Source organism: Apis mellifera, linkage group LG3, assembly GCF_003254395.2.
Source record: "Apis mellifera strain DH4 linkage group LG3, Amel_HAv3.1, whole genome shotgun sequence".
Classification (NCBI taxonomy): domain Eukaryota; kingdom Metazoa; phylum Arthropoda; class Insecta; order Hymenoptera; family Apidae; genus Apis; species Apis mellifera.
The window spans coordinates 4,604,977-4,632,847 of NC_037640.1; the positions used below are offsets into that span (position 1 = coordinate 4,604,977).

At 30.5% G+C, this 27,871-nt stretch overlaps 1 protein-coding gene and 2 long non-coding RNA genes across 4 annotated transcripts; 2 read left to right on the plus strand and 1 right to left on the minus strand.

The window, feature by feature from the left end:
• The first annotated feature begins 776 nt into the window (after nt 1-776).
• Nucleotides 777-27,499, plus strand: LOC552193 (proton-coupled amino acid transporter-like protein CG1139). The gene is made up of 8 exons (XM_624570.5): nt 777-1,080; nt 13,564-13,613; nt 13,685-13,813; nt 14,550-14,822; nt 15,467-15,551; nt 23,320-23,592; nt 23,762-24,116; nt 25,369-27,499. Exons 1-8 carry the CDS (start codon nt 1,045-1,047, stop codon nt 25,611-25,613), a joined length of 1,446 nt encoding a protein of 481 aa, XP_624573.2. The 5' UTR covers nt 777-1,044; the 3' UTR covers nt 25,614-27,499.
• On the minus strand, nt 3,182-22,375 carry LOC107964196. 2 transcript variants are annotated; one of them, XR_003304450.1, is made up of 3 exons: nt 18,028-22,375; nt 9,598-9,737; nt 3,182-3,215 (listed from the first exon to the last, which is right to left on the minus strand). It is a non-coding gene; the product is annotated as an uncharacterized LOC107964196 (long non-coding RNA). The 2 variants fall into 2 exon arrangements; XR_001702501.2 differs by lacking the exon at nt 3,182-3,215 and having other exon boundaries at nt 18,028-18,075; nt 18,145-22,375.
• On the plus strand, nt 4,560-6,307 carry LOC107964197. The gene is made up of 2 exons (XR_001702502.2): nt 4,560-5,849; nt 6,062-6,307. It is a non-coding gene; the product is annotated as an uncharacterized LOC107964197 (long non-coding RNA).
• Nucleotides 27,500-27,871: the final 372 nt, after the last annotated feature.

Below are 27,871 nucleotides of genomic sequence, written 5' to 3' on the forward strand. Positions count from 1 at the left end.
ATGAGTAAATAAATTTTAGTCTTTTATTTACAAATTATTATGACAAATTATAACATGATAATATCTTTATGAATATATATTTGGATTATAATTAATTGTTATTATTTATCAATTCTAAATAAATTCTATTTTAATTAACTTATTATTAAATGAAAGTTATCACTAGTTTCCGATTCAGTTAATATCAATGATTATAAACAGATATTTATTCATTACGCGCTGTATAATTTTCATTATCAAGACAAATATCGAGTTCTCTATTAATCTTTCTATATCGAATTACATATTAATTTTTAATGCTATCAACGTTTACAGTAATAAAATTGATTGCGTTGTAATTGAGTACGATGTCGCATCACATTATATAGTCTTATCAATAATGTGATGCGACTAGAATAAGAATCAAAGGCAAATGATTAATGAAAAAGAAGCAAGAAAATTATAATATCATGTTTAAATGCTTTTCAAAGGAATATATTTTAACAGAGTTCTATTGTTTTATTACCGATTGGAAAATTGGCGGTAATGGCATTGATATTCCCGAAATATCAAAAATGTCATCGTATTTATATGTAGTGGAAATTTACGGAAGGCAAAGTGTTTCTGAGGTAAACCGACTCGTCTTACTTATTGTTAGATCGCGTGTCGAGTAGACTTCGTAAGGTACTTGAGCCGCATCGTCGCTCGTCCGAATCATGCCGTGAGTGACCAGCAAACGAAATGGCAACGAGTACGGTGTGCCGTATGTGTGGTATGATGCTATATAAATAATACTTGGCGCGAACCCTGATCAGTCGAGTTGCGGCGGCCGTACCTGTCGCAACACAATAATGCATCGTACCATAACAAACTGAAACCGGTTGTCCTTTTTCGCATCTTTCGCTGCTTCGCGTTCTCATTTACCTTAACCTTGTTCCGTGCTTGCATCGTGTGGCTTACATATTTTTTTTTCTTTTTGACACACCACTTTCAGGTGAATTCTTCATCTTTCTTTGTCTCTTTCCCCATCTCATTCTTCGGTGTGTACAGAAGTGACCCGCCAGGATGTCGCACGATAATTTGGGATTTACCTCGAGTACGGTACGTGACATTGTATCTACGTATAATTTACTTTATACCATTTGCTTCTGTTTACCTTTCTTGCACATGACATTTTTACATTTATTAATATTCTTTTCTTGTTTTCCACTGTTCATGGATCATTTGGATAAAATGATTGTTACCATTTAAATTACCTGTATCGATAGGAAATTGTTAGAATAGAAGTTAATAATCGTTAAACGAATTAATAATATTATTAATTTGATTCCTTTTTGATTTTATACTTTGTTTATATTATGTTAATTAATGTCCAAATTAACGAAATTGAACATATTCGTTATATATTAATGATATAATTTAAATTTAATTTGATCAATATTTGACTTTTATTTCAGTTTGAGAAATTTTCATTTCACTTTTATTTCAGTTGAGATTGTTTTCACAGATCAAACTGCTTGATATAGTATGATGTACTATGGTCATAATAAGTGGCTCACTTCACGCTTATTTCTTTTCTTCTCAATAAGATGAAATAATTTTATGAGACACATTAATAACAAATTTAATAATTTATAAAAGAAATATATTCATTGAATTAATGAAAAATAATATAAAGTTGTAATATTTCACTTCAAATATTTTATTGTACAATTCTAAGAAGGAATATAATCGAATTTTCTTCAACTTCTCTCAACTTCTATCTCGAAATAATCGAATTAAAGAAACGATGATTCAATCGATTATGATATTAAATCGAAAGATAGGTCAACGATTTTAATCGATAATGTCGGTTAATTGTTAATTTTTAGTTGTATTCACACGATTATTGCTAATCATTCGTGAATATTGTGGTGAATGTGAAAAGAAAATTTGCGTTTGAATAAAAAATTCTTTATATTGAAGGATAACATTAATCGAAGCTATATATATATATATATATATATATATATATATATATATATATTAAAGTGATGCCAATGTTCGCGATTTAAGGAAAATACATAATTTAAATCGGAAGAAGTTTTTCATATTCGATATCAAGTTCGAAATCTCGATAGATTTTTTCTTTCGTTTTAAGATTTGCATCATTTGAATGTGAAATTTAATAGAAGTGAAGTGTTATTATTCGAACGATCAGTGAAACTGCGTGTCCTTCGTATTGGTTATTATCGTGAGATTTTTGTTACATTCTTTTTTTTTTTTTTTTTTTTTATGAATTTTAACTTTTTTCTGCGATTTATTAGATTTGAGATTTTTAAAAAAGAAAAATAAAATAATATTTATCTGGTTTTAAAACAATGTGATATCATTGTTTGCAATGACAGTTGGTATTATTGCCAAGAAACCTTTGTTTAGGTTACTTTCACCTCCTTTCTGCCTTCGCATCGTATGAAGTTATAAAATTTTATTAAATTTATCGAATGAAGTATTTTTCATTCGTTTTGAAATGTTTATTCATATTAAATCAATTTCTATGATTTAAGAATTTATCTTATCACAATTAATCGTTAATTTATCATGACGGTAAGTGAACATTCGGTAAAATAGTCGTTTAAACAAAATTGTCATCACATTATTGCACGTACAAAAGAGTGAATAGGAATTTATGTTAAGAATCGATAACTCTGCTTATATTGTGAATTTAGATATCAATGTAAGCAATTAAAATCATTGAAAGTTTATGATGATTGTGAGTCGTTTATGATATTTGAATTTAATTTGCTAAGGAATTCATGTTTTGATAACTGTAAATCTAGGTAATCCATATTTGATAACAAATAAAATATGAGTTATAATATTTAAAAATATGAAAAACTCTCTCTCTTTCGTAAGATGGAAAAATCGAAATATCGAAAGTTCGATATATCGAAGAATCGAAAGATCGCAAAATATGAAAAAATCGATAAAATCTTTCGATTTTTTTAAGTCGATTTTAAAATTAAAATATTGAATATTTAAACATTTGATCCATATTTCAAAATTGATTTTATTAAAATTTGAATATTATTATATTATTTTTTAATAATAAAATTTTTCTTTGTTTAATTTGATATATTTGACAATTATATATATATGCAATGCAATTATTTATCTCAAAATAATTGATTTTATTTAGTAAAACAAAAAAAGAAAAAACTAACCTCTCGTTCTAGAAGTTTACTTAGCATTTTTATCTGTAAAAAATAGAAAAGAAAAAAAATTATTACTCTTAATAATAATGTTAACTATGATATCAAATGTTTGTTACTTTGATTGCTCATCATTCTGACTGTTTACTTTCGTTTTATTTTCGTAGATCATATTACTTGATAATGATTCAAACGAAGGAATCGTTTGAATGGAACTTTTTTTTAGGAAATACGATAATGACAAAAATTAATAAATTTTCGAATCCAAATGATAATCGACCTATTGATACGTTACGTATATATTTTTGCAAATCTTATGAAATGTTAATATATGTGTTTTTTTATTTAATCATGCTTTTTAAAATTGATTTTCATAAGCGAAGAAATTAAAAGACTTTCCTTTGTTTTAATAAAAATAATTATATATATATATATATATATATATATATATATATATTAATTAAATATTATTATAATATTTAATTTTTATTAAATGTTAAATTAGATATTACGAATTAAATTAATAAATTTTATTGAATTATATTATATCATTGAATAAAAGAATTTTTTTCTGTGACTCTAATTTCACGTCTATCTTCCACGTGTGGAATGATGGAAATAATAAACAATGTGTTTATCAATTCAGACCATATAAAAATCTTTGATAGTGAAGTATGATGTACAAAGTTATTCAAGTAGATAACATTGTAACTACATATACTAGATCTATACGAGATATTCCAGATAATAAATTAGGGCCCCGGTATAAAGTAAAGTTCACGTATCGCGAAATGCAGTTATTGAAATGAAGTTATTTGAAGATTTAATTTATTTATTTCGCGTTCGATTTAGTCATTGATATGTCGATAATCGACTTACTAAGAATTGAATATTGCATACATATATATCTCTGATATTTATAGGATATATTGTCAAAGATTTACATGTTGATTGGAATGTAAAAATATTTCGATATTTTTTTTTTAAATATATTTTATGATTATCGATCATTGGAATGTATAGTAATAATTTTTATGACATGGCTATTAATATTTGCAGGAATTCAATTTCTGATAATCGACGATTTCATATTAGAGGAATGTATACATATGTACATGTATAAATCAAATATCAAAATTCTTTCAGACATTTAATTATAAATAATATATTTATACATGTAAAATTTTACCATTATATGTACATATGTATGTGTGTATGTGTATGTATACATATACATATACAATTATTAATTTCGAAGAAAACTTTTCTTTTCTTTTCTTTTCTTTTTTTTTATGATTTATTAATACAGTAGTACACTACTGTTATTCATTATTCATTAATAAATTTTCTTGAAATTACATTTACAGATTGATTTTCCTTTCCTTTTTATTATTATTTATTATTATTTTCAAAGGATATTTGTATTTATAGATTTTAACCAATAACAAAGAAAAAAATAGGTCATTCATAATAGAATATGTCCTTGAGTCTCGAAATGTCCATAAATCACGCACTTGCTAATCGAAGAATTTTGTGTAAATACGAAGAAATCGTACAGTACGTATGATTAAATAAAATTAAATTTTATAAGAACAATCTATCTGCACGCGCACGTGTTTTATTAGTATTATTAATTTTTCGCTTTTATAATCTTGAAATATTTCGTGTTAATAATTTCGAATATTTAAATCATGTTACAAATATGATAAATCTGTCTTGTTATTTAGGATATATATTAGGATGTATATTTGATCATTGTTATGCGATTTTTAAAATATATACGTCATTTTCAGAGCGAGAAAGAGAGACAGAGAGAGAGAGACAGAGAGAGAGATTGTTTTAAAGGCAAATGTGTTGATTCTGTGATTAAGTAAATACATAGTTATTAGCGTGGGTAGTATATTATGTAGAAGATTAGTTATTAAGAAGGTGTTAGCGTAGTATATCAAGTGGCATACTAAATAGAGGATTCTGTTTTACGTATGTGAACATATATATATACATATGTGTGTATGACAGCATATATGATAGCATAATTATGCAATGGAATGTTAATCGAGAGTTCGATAAGATCGAAAAATCGGAACGATAAATTGACAAGTTCGTGGAATTTGAAAATTTAAAAAAATTTGTATTTTTATGAAAAATGAGAATGGTTGTATGAAATTTGAATTATTTCAGGATTTAAAAATTACAAACATTTTTTCTAGAATCGCAAAAATTCGAAGGAAACAAGTGTTGATGAAACTTTGGAAATTTTTGAGAAAGATTTGAAAGTTTATTCGAAGATAATTTAAAGAAGGCGTTTAATGATAGGCGTTATTCTAAATAATAGTTAATATATTCGTGATAAATTCGTGATAGAAAAATATTTCATTCGTCACAATAAACAAATATCGCTATCAGTCGGTTCCAGTGAAATTTTATCATTTTATCATTTACATTGTACAAGATAAAAGTCATAAATTTCAAATATCCATACAATTTGAAAACACGAAGATGTTGAAATTATTAATAAAAGAAGACATGTGCGTCTGGTTTCGCTACATTTTTTTTTTTTTTTTTTTTTTTTAAAGGAATAAAGCAATCGGTCGACCGACGACCAGAAAATAACTTTCTATCTAATCTGGCAAACAAGTTTTGCTGATGTACATAAATACAGTTGGTTATTGGAAATAGGTACGATAATTAGCAGTTTTTCTTGTACGATAGTATTTTAAATTATTTTATCATATTCCTTAAAATTGGCATTTCTTTTTGCAAATATTGTTATGTGAAAAAAAAAATAGTTCTCGAAAATTTAATATTATTGTAAATTTTAAAGATTGAATAAAATTTTTCTAAACTTTTGTATAAAATTTTTAATAATATTTATCCACTTTTTTTTAAAGGAAAAACGGAATTGAAGAAACGTTCAATATGCAAATGCTCATCGCAAACAATGGAACTCACGTAACTCCATTAATCTCCTGATTAACCGGTTACTCTACTTAGCGATATCCCTAATAATAATCCACGAGTATCGAGTAATTTACGATAAAATTTCCGTGTAACAACGGCGTTCCACTTTGAAAAATCCATCGAAATGTTAAATGAAGTTACGTAGAAAGGAAAAAAAAAAAAAAAAAAAAAAAAAAGGTGATTCACTCGACAATAACACGTTTCAAATCGGTCTCGACTAACGACGTCCATTAGCGTACAAAGCTTTCTATTGCGAATAAATTAAACTCCTACGCCTCATTTTTTTCAGAGCAGAAGAGAGGAAAGAAGTCTTTTTTCTTTCTTTCTTTCTTTCTTTCTTTTTTCGTTTTGGACCCGAGAAGCCGAAACGTAAAATTGTACGGAAGATCGTGATCTAACGAGACTTCCGCCCGACTCGTGTCATCGCGATTAGCGCAGTGTTAAATTGCTGGATGTCCTCCTCTCGTATTTCTCGCTAATTTCCTTAAAAACTGGCGTAATGTGTCAGTTTCAACGTCTCAACATGCCTCGCCTCGACGACATCATTTTTCTTGTCTTCGCGGAGGGATAGGATTTGAAAGAGAGAAAGATTTCGGATAATTCAATGTGAGATTTTGAAGAGGAAGAAGAAGATCGATGGGCTTCGATTAATTCGAAGGATGAAGAATTCTTTTTCATTTCGAGGTGAAGAATTAATATCGTTGTAGATATTAATTGTTATAAATTATAAACACTGTTTTTGATCCTTTGAAAATAATATTAACTCGTGTGATTCTATATCGAGTTTTTTTTTCAGAGAAATATTAAAACGATAGAGATTTTATTCACGATTTGATTATTCTAAATTTAAAAATTAGATATGGAATAATTTATGATGCTAGACTTTGCATTATATTTATTTCTGCTTTAAATATTCTTTGAAAAATATTCTTTTGTAATGTTGAAATTTAATCAATCAATTATTTTCGCATTTATTAACAACTTTTAAAAATTTTCAAATCTAGCTTCTGTTTGTTCTCTTAGATCGTGTTTTCCAAGTAATTATTTTTTAAATAATTATCGTATATGCTCTTTGGCGCCTCTTCAACGATTTCTTGAAAAGTTATTTAATCATTTCATCATAGATTTCAATTTTCTTATCTTTTAAAGTACCATCTTTATCGTGATCAATTTATCCAATCTAAATCTCCTAAGATTAATAATTTTTTCTAAATTATTTCTAATTTCTAAATTCTCCTGCAATTATTAACTAGATTAATATTTTAATTTTTAATTTTAATTTTTACTTAAGAAATTTTTACTTAAAGAATCAATTTGTAAATTCACTTTCCAAGTCAGTCTTTGTTTCTGTTAAAGAATATATACTTAAAAGAAAAAGAAAAATAATATCGAAAGTAATCCTATTGACAAAAGGTATTTAAAGAAGGCACAGAAATTTTAGACAACGAACTGGATAATGCCATATCGTTGCAGCTTTCAACGACTTAAAGTGAAAAAAATATGAATTAAAAGCTTAAATAAACTTACTGTTTCGAGATAATTGTCATCTGTCGAATGGAAAGATCGATCACTGTTTAATAAAATTCTTAACATTGGATATTATCATATAATTATCTATTTCTACTTGATTTCCAATCGAAGATGATACGTATTCAATTTATTCTGATCCAATTTATTCTGATTAGATATTATATTTAATTAGCGAATGTCAAAATTATTATCATATAAAATCGATCTAATCGCGAAATTATGAGAGATTTTTAACGTGAAAAACAAGAGAATATTATTTTTTTTTTTTAAATAATAACGTGAGACGAATTTATGACGAAATTTTCTAATTTAATTTAATAAAGAAATATCTTAATGTTAGATTGTATCATTGTTTATTAAAGAAAATTATTAATTAAAATGTCGAATGATACTTGGATTGTAAAAATTCAAAATTGATTAACGTAAAAGTTACTTTTTTCCTTTTCTTTTTCTCTTAATTGTTCGAGAAAAGGTTCAATAAATTTATTTTTATTTTAGAGAAAATATATATATTTATATTTATTTTCATGGCGATACGAACAAGTTGTTATTGAAATGAACGTAAAATCATAGTGCAATGCAGTTATATCTAAATACTGATTTTTTTAATTGAGAAAGATTATTTGCTTTCAATTAATTTTTTTAATCTTTTGACACTTTTAAAATTTCTTTAATTGCAGAACAAAGTTCTGTATATTGTTTAAAATTTTTAAAAAAACTGTTTTATTGACAATTAAATAAATTAGATATACACAGATTTTAGAGAGTAGATATGCAAATGTGATGACCTGTTTTGAGTTTATTTAATATTATTTATTATAAGATCAGCAATAATTATATTTGCTTGATGGGATAGGAAAAGAGATAAGATAATTTTATGTGGGGCAATGAAATTATTGGCGAACGTAGCCATTTTTCTTTCCCTTTACATTTCAATATGATAATCGATTTATCCAATTTAATTTATTTTATTCCTTATTGATCAGATAAATTACTTGTATCAATATATTATTTTAATTTATCAATCATATATAATAATTTTTACTTACTTTTTAACATTTTTCCTAACTTTTCAAAATATCTATGAGATATTGTTACGTTATATTTATTATGGTATTCGTCAGATTTCATTGAACTTTATGAAAAATTAATTAACTATCTTCATTAATGAAATCAGATATTTGTTAAAACATTTCATCGGACACTTAATACCACTTAATAACATTTCTTATCGAAGCAATAATGAATAACAATCTATCAGACAAAAAAAAAAAAAATATCTTATCGATGCATTGTACATCGTCATGCACAAATATGCGAATTGATCATATATCGTGACATCTTCGAAAATAAAAACATTTTGTTGTCGGACAATCTTTTATACACGCTTCGAGATAAAACCAAAAAAAAAAATGGTCTTAAAAAATTAGCAAGGTATGTTTTTCGACTCGAAGATTTTTTTTTTTTTACGATTTGCAAATTGATAATATAATTTTCAGTTTATTTTTCCTCTCTCTCTCTTTCCTCTTTTTCTTCTTTTCAAATATTCTCGTAATTAATGATCGAATAAACATTCGTTCATTGTTCACTGAACGCGACGAATAAAATATTTGAAAAAACATTTTCTCATTAAATATAGACCAATGAATAATTAATTCATTTATTGTCGATATGCAAATAATGATAACTCAATTCGTGCAACGTCCGTGATTAACAGTTCTCAATAACAGGCTGAACCGTCATTGAAAATTGTTAATTGACAATGCGTAACACGTGTTACGTCTTGGCTCAGATATTGATTCAACTAAGTTCATTCATTCTCGATGACTTATGATTGTTAATTAATATATGTATATATACATATATATATATATATATATATATACATATATTTTTGCTTCGATCACAATTAATTTATTCAAATATTAGTTGATACCTTGAAGAATATCCGGTTCGAATTCCTTCGTGACACTCGCTCTTCATCACTTGTATTGTCGTCATCGACGAACGATAGAATCAGCAGATTTATGTCAATTGTGTCGGAATCTTTGTCTTCTTGGAAACGGCATTGAACAGCTGCAAAGATGCATAAATCAATTAATTTAATTGTTCGAGCATTCTTTTTTTAATTTTCAGACGATTATCATAATTTTAAATGATTAATTTCGTAGAAAAATTTCATAGAAATGAAATATTTATTCATACGTTTTATCGAATAATCCAATGTTTCTGTATTTGTATGAATGATAATTGCAAATAAAAATAATTGTAACTATTTTCCAAAAAAAAACATGTTATATAAATAACTGTCGATAAACGATTATTATTATTATTATTGTTGTTGTTGTTGTTATTATTATTAGCTTTTAACATAAAAGTTCAATATTTTATAAACTATTTTGCACATGTATGCAAATAATTTTGTGATATGCAAATGACATGAGTCAGATGTTTTTCGATCTTTTGTCTACGTGAATATATATGTATATATATATATAAAATATCATTGGAACCTCTTACGTATAACTCATAATATTTTCTTTGTTAGCAAATCAGTAGATACAAACATTCCTGGTCAGACACGTGTCCGGCTATCTGTTGCATCTCCAGTGATGCGACAATATCTTTTCTCGGCCAATCGAAGAATGTGCACGAGAATATAAAATTCTTCGTGTTAATTAACCTCTTTAGACAATTTCAATATCTCTTTAACGATAGGATAAGAGGAAATAATAATTATTTCCTTTCTCTTTTTAAATAAGCTAAAATTAATTCTTTGTAAAAATGATAATAACAATAATAATGTTAATTTATCGTTTACATTAACATTTGTAAAGGATTTTTCTGGAATCATACTTGAAGAATTGTAATCAACGTATAACATTATCTTTAATAACGTACATAATAATCCAACCTTATTCCGCCAATAAAAAAAGAATTATGTGAAAATCTTTTTCAATTCTTCAATTTAACTCTTCTTCTTCTTCTTCTTCTTCCATTTGAAGATTAGTGTTGCAATAAAAAAAAAAAGAAGAAACAATAATAAAGTGTTGCAATGCAAGATTAAACGATAAAAAAAGAAAGGTAAATGGTAATAAAAATCTGAAGAAACGTATGGGGGAAGAACAAAGAAGAAGGGATTAAGAAAAAAAGAAAAAATTAAAATCTTAAAAAAAACTGAAAGAAAGAAGAGATAAATGAGTAAACCTTGAGAGACGGTAGTACAATTTAAAATCTATTGTTCTTCGTATATAGGAGGGATGCCTATTTACAAAAATGTCGTTCTTTATTTTCTTTATCTCACGAATGATAACGAAGTCGTGAAATCTTTACGATAGGCCCATCGATCGATCTAGGGAAAAATTCCATTGAGAAATGGCGGCAAAAAAATGGCCATTTAAAATATTTTACTTAATAGTATTTAAATTCATTATATTCTTAATCTTTTTTTAATACAAATGCGAGTCGAAAATTTACAATTTGTCAAGGATGATGGATTATCTTCGATACGTAGTTAATATTTTTATTTATGACGAGATATCTGCGATATTAATATTTTTCATAATAATATTGCTTTGTAATAATTCATTTTTCCAGACTGTTTTTTTTTTAAAACGTGATTCAAAGGTTGAACTTGTACAAAATAATTTTTTAAAAGGCAAAATGTATTTTCCAAAATTGTTTTAAATATTTAATTCTTTCCACAACATTTATTGAAATTGGAAATAAATAATACTCCATAATTCTTGCATACCAATATCTGAATTATTAAAAACTTGAATTAAATCGCCCATCATCCTCATGATGATTGTATTTTTTCAGTTATTTAAATTTTTGTTAATAATAGCAATCGATTTTAAATAATATTTGATAAACAGTTATATATAATTTTATTATATATAACGCAATAATTGTAAAAAGTAGAAAATACTGTACCGTTCATTTCCCATACTTGATTTCCCAATTTTTTTTACAAATATTATATATTTGATACACGAAATAGAAATTTTTCCGAAATATTATGTATGTATGAGGTGCACATCTTATCCTCATATATTTTCCATTTTCTTTTTAAAGAGAATACACAATGTATGTAATAAAATATGAAATATGTGTCTCCCAGTGTCTACTGCGCAAAAACATTTTTTTCTCTTTTTAAATAATCTATATTATTTAAGCCTCTGACTAACTGACACTTATATATATTTAAAAGAAAAATACTATTAGAAGTACATCGTAGATTTCATAGCGTATAATAATCGTCTCAATATGTTGCGTGTTTATTTTTTTTTTTTTCAACGTGAGAATTACACTTCAAGTAATGGAAAAATTATACGAATGTGAGAAAAAATGTTACAACACACAATGTATATTGATATTACATAATATCGACAACGATACTACATTTGATATTACATGTTGATATTGAAGAATAACACAATGATATTACTTCTAATACAATTAGAAATATTACTTCACAATTTATTTGTTTTTCATTATTTCTTTTTTTCCTTCTCGTATTTTCTTATCGCATTCTTATTTTTTTTCCCCTCCCCCTTTTTTTTCTATCTGGAATGTACATCGATATTGAAATAATATCTTCCATAATATCGGCTGTTTATCTCGACGGTCTAAGAGGCATTCGCACCGGTTCTTACAGAGATCTACTGTTGACTTTTATAAGTGTAAATCGGACTAACATACTGAAACAAATAATCTTTTGGAATAACAATTTTAATGATAAATATATATACGATAACAATTTATTTCACATTCTCTTACACGTGCTAATTAATTATATCAACGATGAATTATAATTTATGAATAATAAGTTTTTTTTTTTTTTAATTTTCATGTTATATCTGATAATATGATAATCCTAAAATGTTTCTTCGTAATAAACATAGTTACAAACGTTTCCAATTGGAATTTTTAACCTGTACATATATTCTTGTAAATTAATCGATCGAATGACAGAGATTTAATTTATCATATTTTAATTCTATGTTAAAATTAATACATTTTTTGAATCTGTCTCATAAATAATTATAATAGAAATTTAATTTAAATTTTTATCGTTACCATACCTCTTAATTTCACTTCAAAAAGATAAATATTCAATATCTTTTTTCGACACACATAGATAAGACTGGTTTAGACAGTTATTAAATCAACAAATCCATCGACTTAAAACCATCGTTTAATGGATAAAAAAGATACGAGATACTTGTATCTCGAGCGAAAATAAAATTTATTCGTCGTAAGATAATGTTTTTATGGGGAAAAGAAAGAAAAACAAATCATCTCGTGCATCCAACTCATCACGTATTCGACGAAAAACGGACTAAACGTAAAGTTATGCTGGTTGATATTGTATTTATGCCCGAGGAATATTAAAATCCTAACTATTTTGTCGCGTAATATAAAAGTCACGTCGTTCACGTGGTTATCATCGTTTTGTTACGATGATCGTTATTCATCGCGATGAGCCGTGAATTACGAACCGAGACCAGGATTCCAAAGCGAAAAATATTCGCATTGTGAACCCATCTATCATTGGACGCTGCGCTGCTGATTTTTATCGGAGACAAACATCTCTTAATTTGCATCGACCGTGTATTGCGTGTATATTTCGCAGTTATGTAAATCATCTCCATTTTGCAATCTATTTAGAATCGTGTGCAGGAGGAGGATTTTATTATTTCTCGATAATGGACTCTTAATAATAGGAGAAGAATTCGTCAAGAGTTGGGATTTTAATTTTTAATAATAATTGCAAATTAATACTTTTTCTTAATTTTGTAAGATAAAATTAGAGAGACTTTTGGAGGAATTGTGAATTATACTTTTATATTTTTTTAAGGATATTTCGATCAATGAGCAAATTTCTTTTCTCTTCCAGGATACTTTGGATACCAAAAGGTGGTCGTCTTCTAGGAGCAATCAAAATGGGTACGTTCACCAAATATTCACATTCCTCGCAATTCTTCCTCAATTAATCTACTTACTCTTAATCGTTTCAGTTACGATCCAACCCACAACAAGTCCAATATCTACGTGTTGGAACTGGAGGAGAAAAAAAAGAGCGTGCAAGAAGAGTACGAGGAGGATTACAATCCTTATGAGCACAGGATGGTCGCCCATCCAACCACGTAAGTATAATTAATATCCTCTCCTTGTTGCGATTCGTATTTAAATAATAAAACAATACGATTTCTCTTATTAACCTACAATTATCATTCCTTCGTTCCCTTATCTTCATAATTGTTTTAAATTCAATTCGAAGAAAAGCTTGCCTAATTATACTCTCTGAAAGAATCGAATCGATGTCAATGAAAAATATAAAAAAAAAAAAAATAAAAAAGAAAGAAATCGAAGAAATCGATATAGTCAATGCAATCGCGAGCATTTGCATAATGTTGAACACCGCGTGCATTCGAAACGACGCCTCGTTTATTCCAACAGCGTTTCTCCAGATACAAATTATCCGGTAATTTGTTACGACGATTAGTCACGAAGAGCGGAAGAATAAGATTACCTTCAAGGAAACAAAGCTTGGAAAATGCTTGATTAAAAGGTCGATAGGTTTGTAACGAAATCTATCGATAATTAATTCTTTCAGGTTTCCATCATTCGTACGTGACGAATTTAAATCATGATTTCTTTTCTCTCTCTCGATTAAATCATATCTTAGAGGAGTATTCATAATTTGTTTCATCTGAATGGAATGATAATTAATTACTCCTCCTCTCTTTTCTCCTCCTTTTACTCCTCCTCTCCATCTTTTCTTTCGCGAAATCCTTATCACAGGCTTGAGATTAAAATTTTAGGTAATTTATAAATTTAATTAAAAAAAAAAACGGGGGACATCGTTCTCGAATATTTCAGGAGCTTCGAGACGTTGCTGCACCTGCTGAAAGGCAGCTTAGGAACCGGGATACTCGCGATGCCAAGGGCCTTCTACCACGCTGGCTACGGTATTGGCACTGTCGCGACCATAATCATAGGTTTGTTCTGTACTTATTGCATGCGGATACTCGTCAGCTCCGAATACGAGCTTTGCAAGAGGAAGAGGGTGGCTTCGTTGTCTTATCCGGCTACGGCAGAGGCTGCGCTGGCTGTGGGTCCGATGCCGTTCAGGCGATTCTCAAGGGCGTCCGTGTGAGTAGTTCAATCCGTATTTAATCGGGATTTACGTTGTTGCGAATATCCTTGGGATATTTTTCATCCAAACATTCCTCGAAGGAAATACGAGAAAGAGGATGAAAAGGAGAATATGAAATTCAAAATTTAATAATTTTGCAAATTTTTCTATCCGTTAACCTGTTAACTCGATGGTTTTTGAAGGGAGTTTTTTTTTGAAATGAGAATTAAAATGAAGATGCTTGTAATTAGATTAGTATTATTATAAGGAATTAAAAATTAATAAATTTAAAAATTCAAGTCAGATTAGTTATTGTGAAAGATAGATTTTAATAATGATTGATTCGTCTTCAATGATTAACAGGTTAAGGATCGATGAATTTTTGTGATGAATTTATCTTTTGGAAGAAGAGATATCGAGAGTAAGATTTATTTAACGATCGAAACATTTTGAAAAGATTATCCTTAATTTATGATCGTCTAGTATTGACACGAGAAAACGTGTCAAGATCGCGATAGTAGCATAATAAAAAAAAAAAAAAAGGAAAGAAATGAATGGATTTGCGTGCAAATAAATGCTTAACGAGATTATCTCTATCTCTAGCGCAATAATAAAGTAATCTTGTTGAAATTTCAACCGAGAAAAAATCCTTTGTTTGCAGTCACACGATAAACCTATTCCTTATGGTATATCAATTGGGAACTTGCTGCGTCTATACCGTGTTCATCGCAACGAATTTGAAAATGGTTAGTACAATTATCAATTAATCGAATGAAATTCATCAGTAGGATTAAAAAGAAAAAAAACCATTCATCGATTCTCCCTGATCATTTCAACTTTTAAACAATTACTCGATAAGGATAAAAATATGTTTGCATGTATTAATACTAACTTTTTCATTAACACAATTTCACGACGATTAAAATCTACTTTTTTTAATGTAACAAAGAAAAGATATAAGAGAACGATTGAAATTAGCGAGAGAATTAAAATGTCGAAAATTGGAACAGCAAAAAGTTTTTAAGTAGAAATTTAATCTGTATTTCTGATTAAAAAGAGGGGGAGAATTGTGAATCAACTTGTTAATCAAATTTAATCAGGATTTGAAAATATCAAGTAGACCTAAAGCTAAATAGATAAATCTAATTAGAATTATTTAACTAATATCAGTTAATTCTAATCAGATTATGCGAATTCAAATCCAGTTCCATACCTAATAACATTTCATCTAAATTCAACTAAACTCAATTTACGATTAAACCTCATTAAAGATTCCACTCGTAATAATAAACTCTCATAATCACCTGATACCCAATAAAAAATCTAGCCTTGCATCCAAAGCTCGTCTCAAATTCCTCTCAACTAGCATCGTTAAGAAGAAAATCAATGCTCAAAGTTCTCCTCAATCAATCTCTCCTCTCTTATCAAAAATCAAAACCATTTCAATCCACAAAAATGCAATCTCCAATCTCCTTTTTACCTTTTTAATCCAAAAAATCAATTCTACTCAACTCGAAGAGAAATCAATTCATAGAAAAAAAAACGCTGTAATTTAAATGAATTGAAAATGAATTGAAAATGGATTCGATTCAAGCAACCTCCTCGACCAATGACATCACCCATTTCGTTACCCAGCTCCGCTCTCCATCTTTCCCCGACGAGCGTAAGCAGAAATGACTCACAGAGATTTCGCTACTCTTGTTACTCGCGCTGATCTAGCTTTTACCGCCAGGAATCCCGCTCTAAAGCGGCCCGACCAGACTGTAGCGGCGTACGCAGAGCGTAGGCAGAGAAAAAGAGAGCATGTAGGTCAGGGAAACACGGCACGAGGAATGAACGATTAGACGGGCCGACGCGTCGTCGTAAACGGCGTGCAGCCTCGAGCAGTCAAGGTGATAAATACACGGTTTCAGGTTCGTTGACATTTTTATCATCGGACGATGAGGTAGGATGGGGCTAGATTTTTTTCTCTCTCTCTTCTTTATCTACCGAGGACATCGAGACGGCCCGTTTCGGTCATCGTCAAGAATCAGGAAGAGGCTACTCTTTCTTGCACGTTGACCGTGAAATTAACATAAAAGATATATATACTCGCTTCCTCTTGTTTTTTTTAATTTCGGTGCAAGGATTTTGTTTCGTTCTAACGTTTTTTCTTTCTAAAAAAAAAAAAAGTTTGTTAGATGGTTTTTTTTCTTCGAAATCAACGAGTTTTTAAATTAATTTAAAATATTCGTGAGAGAAATTTGGAAAGTTTTTTTTTTTTAGATATTTTCATCGATATTTTTCCAATACATCGAGATTGTTTTTTTTTTCTTTAATGCGCCTCGATCTCGATGCCTCGAGATCTCTCCAAGAATGCGATCATTATATAACTCGTGCCCCCTCCTCCTCGCCGATCATTCGCACAATTTACAAGTCTAATTTTCACGCAGAGTTGCAACCTCTTGGTGCACCACTCCTCTTCGACTTTCGCGAATACGTAAATAAAAAACATATATATATATTCCTCCTTAATTACGAATACGAATTATTCCATTGAGGAAACGATTGCACAATCGCGTAAGATACACTTTGCAAAAGCGCATCAAGGATCTTTCGTAATTAGAGTCGGAAGGATTTGTCATAAATCTCGGAAGAAGGTCGCCTCGATTACTTTAGATTTCGTCTCAGCGTCTGGGTAACCTCGTTCCCATCCTTTCCATGGAAATTCCCCACACCAAATCGTTCGTTCGAATTTGTTAATTCGTAGCCCTTCATTCTTATCCTAGAATCTTTCCAATTAGCTCGTTTTTTTTTTTCGTTGAGAAAAGGAAAATTGAATTTTTTTTTGAATGAGAGAGATTCTTCTCTTCGATCACTTTAAATGGTTTCGTAATATTTCTTTCTAAACAATGTATATATTTTAACTCGAATAAATATTCAATACACGTGTAAAATTACATTTCATCGATGATAAATAGTTTTTTAACTAAATATATATCCTGTGTTAGAAACGCAACGGATAAAAATGCTTGATTGACAAAAGGCTAAATCTATTTTCGGTATCTAAGGAATAAGAAGTGAAAAATAGAATAAGCGGTTACGTGTCTTATTGCGACGCTTATTGCGTTTCGATTAAATGGAAAGTAGCTTATAGATCGCGTTTATTGCCTTATACCTCTCGAAAAAGCAAACAGTTTACAACATCGCGTCTCAACAATTCTTATCAACTTATTAACCAACCTCTACGCGAGGGATCACTTCCTCTCTCCGTCCAACGAATCCTCTATCCTTAAAAAAAAGAAAAAAGAAATTAAACTCGTCCCAAATTCGAACGTAGTCCCAATTTCTTATATTTACAGTAGTCTCTCTTCACTTATATTTACAGTGCCGTCTCGATATCGCGATATCCTGTTAGCCACGAATATTTCGAAACTTCACGATCGATACACTTCCCACCGATATACTGTTCCCACACAGAAAACCTTGCAACCGTCCCAACAATCCTTTCTCCGTGACTAAACGCACCGACTAAACAGAGAGCCGGCCAGAGTTCAACAGGTGTTCACTCGAGAGAGAGAGAGAGAAAATAGAAGAAAGAAAAAATACACGCAATTCGATTTTCGAATCGATGATATCAATCGATGGATTTTCTGCACGATCGAACTCGAGCAAAGGAGTCGAGCTTGTTGTTGTTGCCAGTCGTTTCATCCACGTTTTCTAACCACTTGCCGTAATAACATGTGTCGTAACTAAAACTATCCATTACATTGCCAGCGCAGGAGGTCTGCGCGTTCCATTGCACAGTGAAACGGGCGCGTAGACACACGCACACCTGTATCCATCCGTCCAGTTTCCAAACGGGTCGCCGGCGAACAATTTTGCTTTGAAATAATCGGTATTGGATCACGTTCAACGTGATCCTCCTCGTTCTGCGTTTGGGGGAGGATGGAAATTGTGCGTGGTAAATTTTACGTTTCTTCATAAAAGTGGTTAAGATTTGAGAAATTTGGTGGCTCGATTTGTTTCAAGTTTATGATGTTTCGGGCGATTTTCCTTTGATCGGGAAGAAAGTGAAGTTCCTTTGTTTTTTTATCAAGGAAAATTTTGTAGGATACGTTCGAATTCGATTTAATTAATATTTTACTGAAGAAAAAGTTTGCTTCCTTTTGATCTTGTATTTGTAGATGTGATCTCGTATATATATTTCCTAGAAGAAAGTTTATAAACAATTCACTGATTTAGATTTTTTTAGCTAATAATCTCTTTCCAAAATACAATTAATCTAACCTAATATTATTATCAATAATCTAATCGCGAGAAAAGTAAAGGAGAAACGGATTTGGACGATTTAACAATCGATTAATTAAGATTCGTCTCGTAATTTGAGGATAAAATAGAGAGGGAGGGGGAAAAAAAAAGGAATAAATTTCAAAGAACTTCTAACGGAAGTTGTTAATTGGACAATCGATTGAATGTCGCGTTACGATTTGTTGTATAACTCGAATAAACCGATCGAAATCGGTTTAATCCGGCTACGACAGGAAATAAAGTGTTGCTAGTATCGGTTCGGGAAGTGGAAGATAATTTTTCCCCGCAATAAAACATTATATATTCCCATTCGCGTGCGTGAGAAGTAAAATCGAACCGGTTTCGATAGATAATATTTGAATCGGGGAAAAATATTCGGTCGGCTGGTTTTCAATATCAAAACCTAGTTTTAGAAGATTGATTCGATCGTGGAGAGAAAACAGAGAAAAACGCGAAACAAGAAGAAGAAGAGAGAAGAAAAAAAGGAAAGATAAAATCGATACACTAATCTATAACAAGTTTATTAATCGCGATGTAAACAACAAATTTTATTGCCATTTAATCCAATTTTTTTAATCAAAATCGCCTAGTTAAAAAAAAAAAAACACGCATTGATTGAATCACGCGTGTATTTTCTTTTTACTCGATCGATACACTAGGAAATATTACTATTACCTTTATTACCTTTTATCAATCGATATCGTTACATTTCTCTCGAGCCAATAAATACTTTTTATGTAATAAATATAACACGATCGTGAAAAATCATTTCTTCGAAACGTAATACTATATAATCTTATTTAATCCTCGGCGGGAAGAAATGATTCCACCAATGATTTCCACTCCATTATCGATACGAATTATCGCAGATTCTATGTATCATCATCTTCTTCGATAATGCAACGAATTTACTTTAATTTCTTTTCATTCGTCCTTGTGCAAATCCGATTAAGGCATTCCTCCCTGTTGATCGTACATCCTGAAACGAGACAGGAATTAGAATAACGAGAGCCACGGCCGCGCATTCAACGCGCGAATAAAAGACGTTTGACCAAAATGGCGCTGCCTCAAGGCGATCTACAAGTTAGAGGTGTTTCCCGATATTTCTTTTTCTTTTCTCGAACCACGTTCTCTTCGAGGACCTCTCGAACAGTCATCGAAGAATAAAAGGAATATACATATCGTTCTATATTTGGCATGATTAATAATCTTTCGATTCTTCGTAACTTTCGTTTTTGTCAACCGAAGGCGTTTCGTTTCGTGTTATTTCGCGGTACGGAATGCGTATGGTATCGAGGCTTGCGAAACTTGTGCTTGGGTAGAGAAAATGAGAATTCTTTGATAGTACGCTTTTACACGTGTCTCGCACGTGTGTCTTGGGCGGTTTGTAATTGGCATGCTCGCTAATGAATCACACACTTGCTTATCCCTTGGAATTGTAATTTTTGGACGGTGACGGTGATCGTTTTATTTTCGAATCTCCTCCTCGCATATTTTCACCTTTATTACATCCGACGATATAATCTCTCGAATTAACGTTAATCCGAACAAATTGATTGTTCAACCGCTACTTCTATAATTGGCACACGTATGCATTACGCCGTATATATATATCAATCTATTTTATGATACTATTATATGTATCTCGCATAGTAATCTATTTATAGCGGAATGTTTGTTTTCGATATTATTATAACGTTATAACATTATATTCCTCTTCGATTTTTAATTACTTTCTTCAGTTTTTAATTACTACTTTATTTCCTCCTCCCTCTTTTTTTATACTTTTAAATCGATGCAACTTCTTCTTCCTTTAAATTGGAATTAAAAATGAAAAATTGATACTACTCCAACACAGTTTCAATCCACTCATTATACAATACATCTGTAACAAAGAAAAATTATTGTAACATAGTGTTGGATATATAAACACATTAGGAAACACGATGCACGTATACATCATTCGACGATATAAAAAGTCCACGTCCCGGTGGCCATCTTTTTCGAAGTAGCAAGCCAACGGCCATTATATTCCTTTTCCTTCGTGTTTACCGTAATCGCGTCACATTTAATACGATGTTGCCGCCATTCAATCATGCCGTGTTGAACTTAGTAATGCACGTTCGAGAAAATGGCCAGGCGACCGGCCAAGGTATATACCTTCACCGTACCATTACACCACGTGCACCATTACCGTGGCATTTACCGTGCTACTAATACTACGGTATTTTCATTTATCGATGTTTTGTGCGTGCCGTTTCGTTTAGAATTTCAATTTATCATATATACATATTGCGTGTAAACACATGTTCTCGATAGAGAAGAAAAAAAACGGGAGGATCACGTTGTTCCGTCGTCCGGACCACGCACAATTATCGTGATCTCAATAAAATCGACGATCGTACAAAGCGACGTTACGCGATCCTATTTTAATATTTATAGTCCATTCAAAACGAAAACGTGTGTATTTCTACGCGTTAAACCCGTGCCGGATTATAAATGGAATTTCTTCATTTCTTCTTCTTCTTCTTCTTCTTCTTCTCAAGGATCACGTACAAATATTCTGCGAAACGAGTTATAAATAAGGCGGTAAGCGTCGAGAAATAGATAACTGTAATGGATCTCGAAATTCTTTTTTTTTTCTTTCTTTCTTTACAAGTTACATTGACATTATCCTATTCTTAGGATTTGTTATTTTTGGGATTCGTGGTTTATTGTGATCGATATAGAAAATGTGGAATTTGGCATTGCTAAATGAACGTATGAATTTTGAGTTAAAATAATAATAATAATAATAATAATAATAGGAAGTATATATTCAATTTTTGATTTATAAATTGGAATCAAAAGAAAAAGGAGGAAATTATCTAATTTCTTTGCAGAAAAAAATTCCACTAATCACTCGCACGTTAATTTATCTCATTTCACTATCAGAAATCACGGAATTCTTTCACTGATAAAAACTTTTATTCCACTTAAAATTTTATCGAACGTGTTATCGTAACATTCCTTTAGGATTAAATAAAATTTATTGATCTTTAAGACACGTTGCAATTTTATAGAGAGAATAATCGACTAATCAAAATCGGTATAATCGAAAATAATAAAATTAAAATCGAGATCGAAATAATTAATAAAACCATTCCATATATTTTATTATTATATCAATAATTAACGATCTTCTATCACTATCGATATCAATTACGTTATCGTTTAAAATAACAAACAGACAAATTATCAAATATAATTTATAGATTGAAATAAATCCAGTTTCTTTTTTTTTTTTTCCAATTCAAAAATCAGAATTAAAGATTTTAATGATCGGCAAAAATTTTATCAATTTTTTTTTTCCTTTACCGGAAGTGGATACACGGCATTGTTCAACTTCTGCTAAAACGGGTCTTTTCATCGTCAAACAGATCCATTCTTGTATACCGACCAAGTCCGGTTACGTAATTACGTAAAATGCAGGTTTATATAAGGCAATCGTTCGAAAGAAACTCTTTCTCTAAGGAAAATTACGTTCAACGCGAGAACTCGATGGTTCATGGCAAAAATGTGCTACAACCGTGCTCACGTTGCGTCATGTTTTCATTACGTAAGGCGAAGGTTGTACCGTCGGTAAATGGTACGTGTTAAGAACCGAGTCGTGGCTCATTTCCGCCCGCCCTTGAATTCAAAACGCAACAAAATCCGGCCGATATCGACGCCGATCCCCGATAACGATCGTCGTTCAACTTTTGCGCGGTTGGGAAAAACGTGTGAAAAGTTGGGGTTATAAGAGGGAATAAGATGAAAAGGTGGATAGAAGAGGAGAGGAAACGTAAAAGGAGGTTGAGGTAAAGGAGAAAGTAAAGCGAATTGATACAAAACAAGAGGAAAGTGATGTAAAATGAGAAGCGAAGAAAAAGTTAAAGTTAAAGTAAATTGAATTATAGCAGCGAAGTAAAGTAAAAATAAAGGAAAAATTGAGATTGTTGAGAGAAGCAGAGTGAAGAAAGTTGAACAGTAATTAGAGATATTTTATAATAACATCAATCCAATTCTCACGTGCATCCTTAATTTTTACATCGCATTCGTGTCAACATCCTTCATTCAATTACACGTTTCCATGATACGATTTTATACAAGGTATAAAAATTGTACATACTTTTACTTCTTTTGGAGTGTAAATTTAATTTCTAAACGACTAATGAATATTCCCTCCTTTTTTTTTGATTTCAGGCATTGAAAACGTATGTTTCAGATATCGATCTCAGGCTGTACATGCTAGCGATCCTGCTGCCCCTGATCTTGGTCAATTGGATCAGAAATCTAAAGTTCTTGGCGCCGTGCTCCACGGTAGCTAATTTCATTACGTTCATCGGTTTTGGCATAATATTGTACTACATATTTAGGGAACCTTTATCGTTTGAAAATCGCGATGTGATCGGGAACGTCGAAAACTTTCCCCTTTACTTTGGCACCGTGCTCTTCGCTCTCGAGGCTATTGGCGTGGTGAGTATTCATTTATTTATATTTAAATTTTGAAATTTTGTTTCTATAATCTTAAAACTACTTATAAGTTTTAACTAATTTTATACTTAAAAAAGTAAGAGAAATTGTAAGAGAAAATTTTCATCAAAACAATTGTTACAATTGTCACGCATTCTTTCCTAATCCACAGATCATGCCACTGGAGAACGAAATGAAGAAGCCAAAGGTGTTCATGAAGACTTTTGGCGTGTTGAACATAGGGATGGGCGTGATAGTCGCCCTTTACACGGGGATGGGTTTCTTCGGCTACATTCGTTACGGCGGCGCCATCGAGGGTAGCATCACCTTCAGCCTGGGGGAACCTCTTGCTCTGGCCAACGCTGTTCAAATATTGCTGGCCATAGCCATCTTCTTCACCCATCCTATCCAGTGCTACGTCGCGATCGACATCATTTGGAACGAGTACATCGCCCCGAATCTCGAGAAGAATTCGCACAAATTGTTGTGGGAATACGTCGTGAGGACCAGCCTCGTCCTTCTCACGTGTAAGTGAACGTCCTTCAGATGTGACGTCAATCCTTGCCAGGAATCGAACCAATGATTGCATATCGATGCTCACAGCATCGATTATTAAAGTATCGATTTTTACTTCTTACAAGATGCATTCGTTTTCCCTTTGAATGTTATTTAATTATCCTTTTCGAGGATGGAGGGAAGTGTCGAATAATTTTTGTAGTCAAGAAACTTTTCTTTTAAAAGGAGGAAGTATATTAGAAGAATATCAAACGGACGAGACATTTTATTCTTTTTGATTTTAATTTTAGATGGGATTAATGAGGGTTAATTGAGGCTTCAGATAATCAGAGTTAAATGAAATATAAGTGCTATTGAATCTTGAGCTCTTCCTGCTCAATGTAATTGGTGTAAAGGCTTATTTGCGTTTGATTCAAACTGGTTAAAACTAACTATTGTACAAATATAACTACTTCTCTCAGATTCTCCCTGACCTCTGACCTGATCCCTTCTGACACCGAGTAATTATTCTGAAGACCTAATTGAATCTAACCGTACTTCATTGAAAAATCTTCTCTTCTACTTATTTATTTCTTATAAGCCAAATTAATTAAATTCAATTATATCCATTTAATAAAATCCAAATAATTTTAAATCCTTGTGGAAAAAGAAAAAGTCAATGTGATCAATGATCCATTGTTTTTCAAATAAATCTTCTATTTATTTATTTCTTATAAGCCAAATTACCAAATTTATTAAATTCAATTACATCCATTTAATAAAATCCAAATAATTTTAAATCCTTGTGGAAAAAGAAAAAGTCAATGTGATCAATGATCCATTGTTTTTCAAATAAATCTTCTATTTATTTATTTCTTATAAGCCAAATTACCAAATTTATTAAATTCAATTACATCCATTTAATAAAATCCAAATAATTTTAAATCCTTGTGGAAAAAGAAAAAGTCAATGTGATCAATGATCCATTGTTTTTCAAATAAATCTTCTATTTATTTATTTCTTATAAGCCAAATTACCAAATTTATTAAATTGAATTATATCCATTTAATAAAATCCAAATAATTTTAAATCCTTGTGGAAAAAGAAAAAGTTAATGTGATCAAAGATCCACTGTTTTTCAATAATACTTCTCTTTGAACACGATACTTGAAGAAATTTAATCATCGATTGAAAGATACTTCTAGAAAAGAAAAAGAAACAACGCTTATCCAACGAAGCAAGATAACATGAACGTTTCATCAAACCTGTTTCTTTCTTCAACAGTCTTGTTGGCCGTGGCGATCCCCCAATTGGACCTGTTCATATCTCTGTTCGGCGCCCTGTGCCTCTCCGGCCTGGGACTGGCGTTCCCCGCGATCATCCAGATCTGCACGTTTTGGACGGTGTGCGACAGAACTGAGAGGTCGATAATGGTCGCGAAGAACATGTCTTTGGTGCTTTTCGGGATTCTCGGCCTGATAGTTGGTACCTACACCAGCCTTCGTGACATCATCAAGACCTTCTCATGAACCTCGGTGCACCTTTGGAGATGGTGTACTGAAAGGGTCGATGAGGGGAGAGCGATGCGACGATTAGGAGGGCAAATGGAGTAAGGGAGGAAGGAGAGGAGAAAGGGAGAGAAAGAAAGAGGAGAGAAGGAAATGGAGGAGTCGTTCGCGAGACGAGGAAACGAAGACGAGGAAATGTGATACAGTTTAGCCGTTTAATCGAACTAGCGATCTATCTAATTCCTAGTATTTGGACTGAGTCTGGACCAGCCACGTTTCGAATTATCTTATTTTATTTTCGTCGATGGAGAACACGTTCAAACACGTTTTGTTTTCCTCTTGTTCCGTATTTAAAAGAAAAAGAAGAAGAAAAAAAATAAAGAAGAAATAATGATATATATATATATACACATATGCGTTGATCGCGTGATTATGAAAATAGTCGGAAGATAATAGTTCGTAAGTGGAAAAAGATAGAAAAAGGGCGACGCCTGGTGTGTCTTATTCGACGATACATTGTGTTCGAGATACGACTTATTGTAAAATATAAATATATCGAGTAGTGGTATATATCGCTTGACTAAAACCGTGCTTTTTTTTTTTTTTTTTTTTTTTTTTTTTTTTTTTTTTTTTTTTTTTTTTTTTTCTTCCAAATCGTTTTCGCTTATCACTAACCGTGCCTTCGACCACTGATCATGAGAATTTCTTACTTCGAAGACGATATTTCGATACGATCGGTCGGTTATAGAGATTATATATATAGATCGCGGGTAAAATTCGTTGTATTTATGATACAAGGAGGGAGGCAGACTCGACGAGAAGTGCAGCTCGACCTTTTTTTTTTTTTTTTTTAACCCCTTAACGTATACGTATGTATTAATTATGATCGACGGTCGGTAATTTGGCAAAGATTGATCAATTTTTGGCACATTACGATTTCTGGATAATAAATGCATCGCGTTGTAACACAGTTACATGTCTTGTTTTTTAAACAAATCTTGAAATCTATCGTTCGAGCGATAGATTATCAAAAAAAAAAAGAAAAATCTATTGTATATTGTGGCATAACACAATGTGTTAGTTATTGCTTTCGAATAACTAAATTTGATACAATATACATTGATTATTATTTTTTAAAAATCATCTGTCATCTCTCTCGTGATACACGATATGCATTGATCGATTGATTATTATTTATTTATTTATTTTTTTCTTTTAAAAAAGAAGCTAAAATTTCTCATACACCTATTATACGTTGGTATATATATATATCAGTAGTATTGATAAACGCAATCATATGGTAAAAAATGGATTAGATTCACGAACGAAACAAAATCAATAGATTCTTGTACGTTAAGTGGTTATTAAACGATTATTTAAAACGATTAACGCGAGTTGATGTGTTCTGACCGTAATAATTCTCATCTCTAAACGATAAGGATCTTTAGATGACTGAAAAATGAAATGTGTTCTTGTTCTTGACATTTTGAGAGAATCTCGGCAATGCAACATCATTTCATTTTTTATTCGCTAACACTATCATTTTCTTCAAAGCGACATTGTAAATTTGTAATAATAATAATAACAACAACAACAGCAATAATAATTAATAATAATAATAATATCAGAAATATCATTCTTTGTTGCGATGGCAAAGGATGCATGCCTGAAATCGTTTCTGAAATATAATTCGTCAATTCGATTCAATTCGGCTAGGAAACGAGGAATGATATTTCGATGGATTATTTTTTCTTTTTTTTTATATAGACGATACATATGTATATAACTGAACATAGAGAATATAATTATTGAATTAGGATCACGAAATTTGATACGGACATTTGATGTACAAAAAAAAAAAAAAAAAAGAAAGAAAAAGGAAAAAAAAAGAAAAAGAGAAAGTTGTATAATAATAATAATAAGGAATATCGCGTAAGAACGAAATCTCTCGGTTTTTAAGTATGTAATATTATTAATTAAATTATTTATTTGCGTAAGATGAAAAAGGAATAGATATCAATCTGGAACACTGTTATTTTCTTTTTTTTCTCTTCTTTTTATATCGTATAACTATAAGCAGGGTACGTATTCGATACGTCTTCCTTCCAAATAAATTAAAATAAAGATGAATAAATCGTCGAAGATTAATATATAAATTATAGTGAATGATGATTTACAAAGAGAAAGAAAAACCCTCTTGTTGTTATTTTTTTTTTTTTTTTTTATCTACTTTACTGCAGAAGATATTATATCATTTGTAGCCAATTGAAAATAAAATT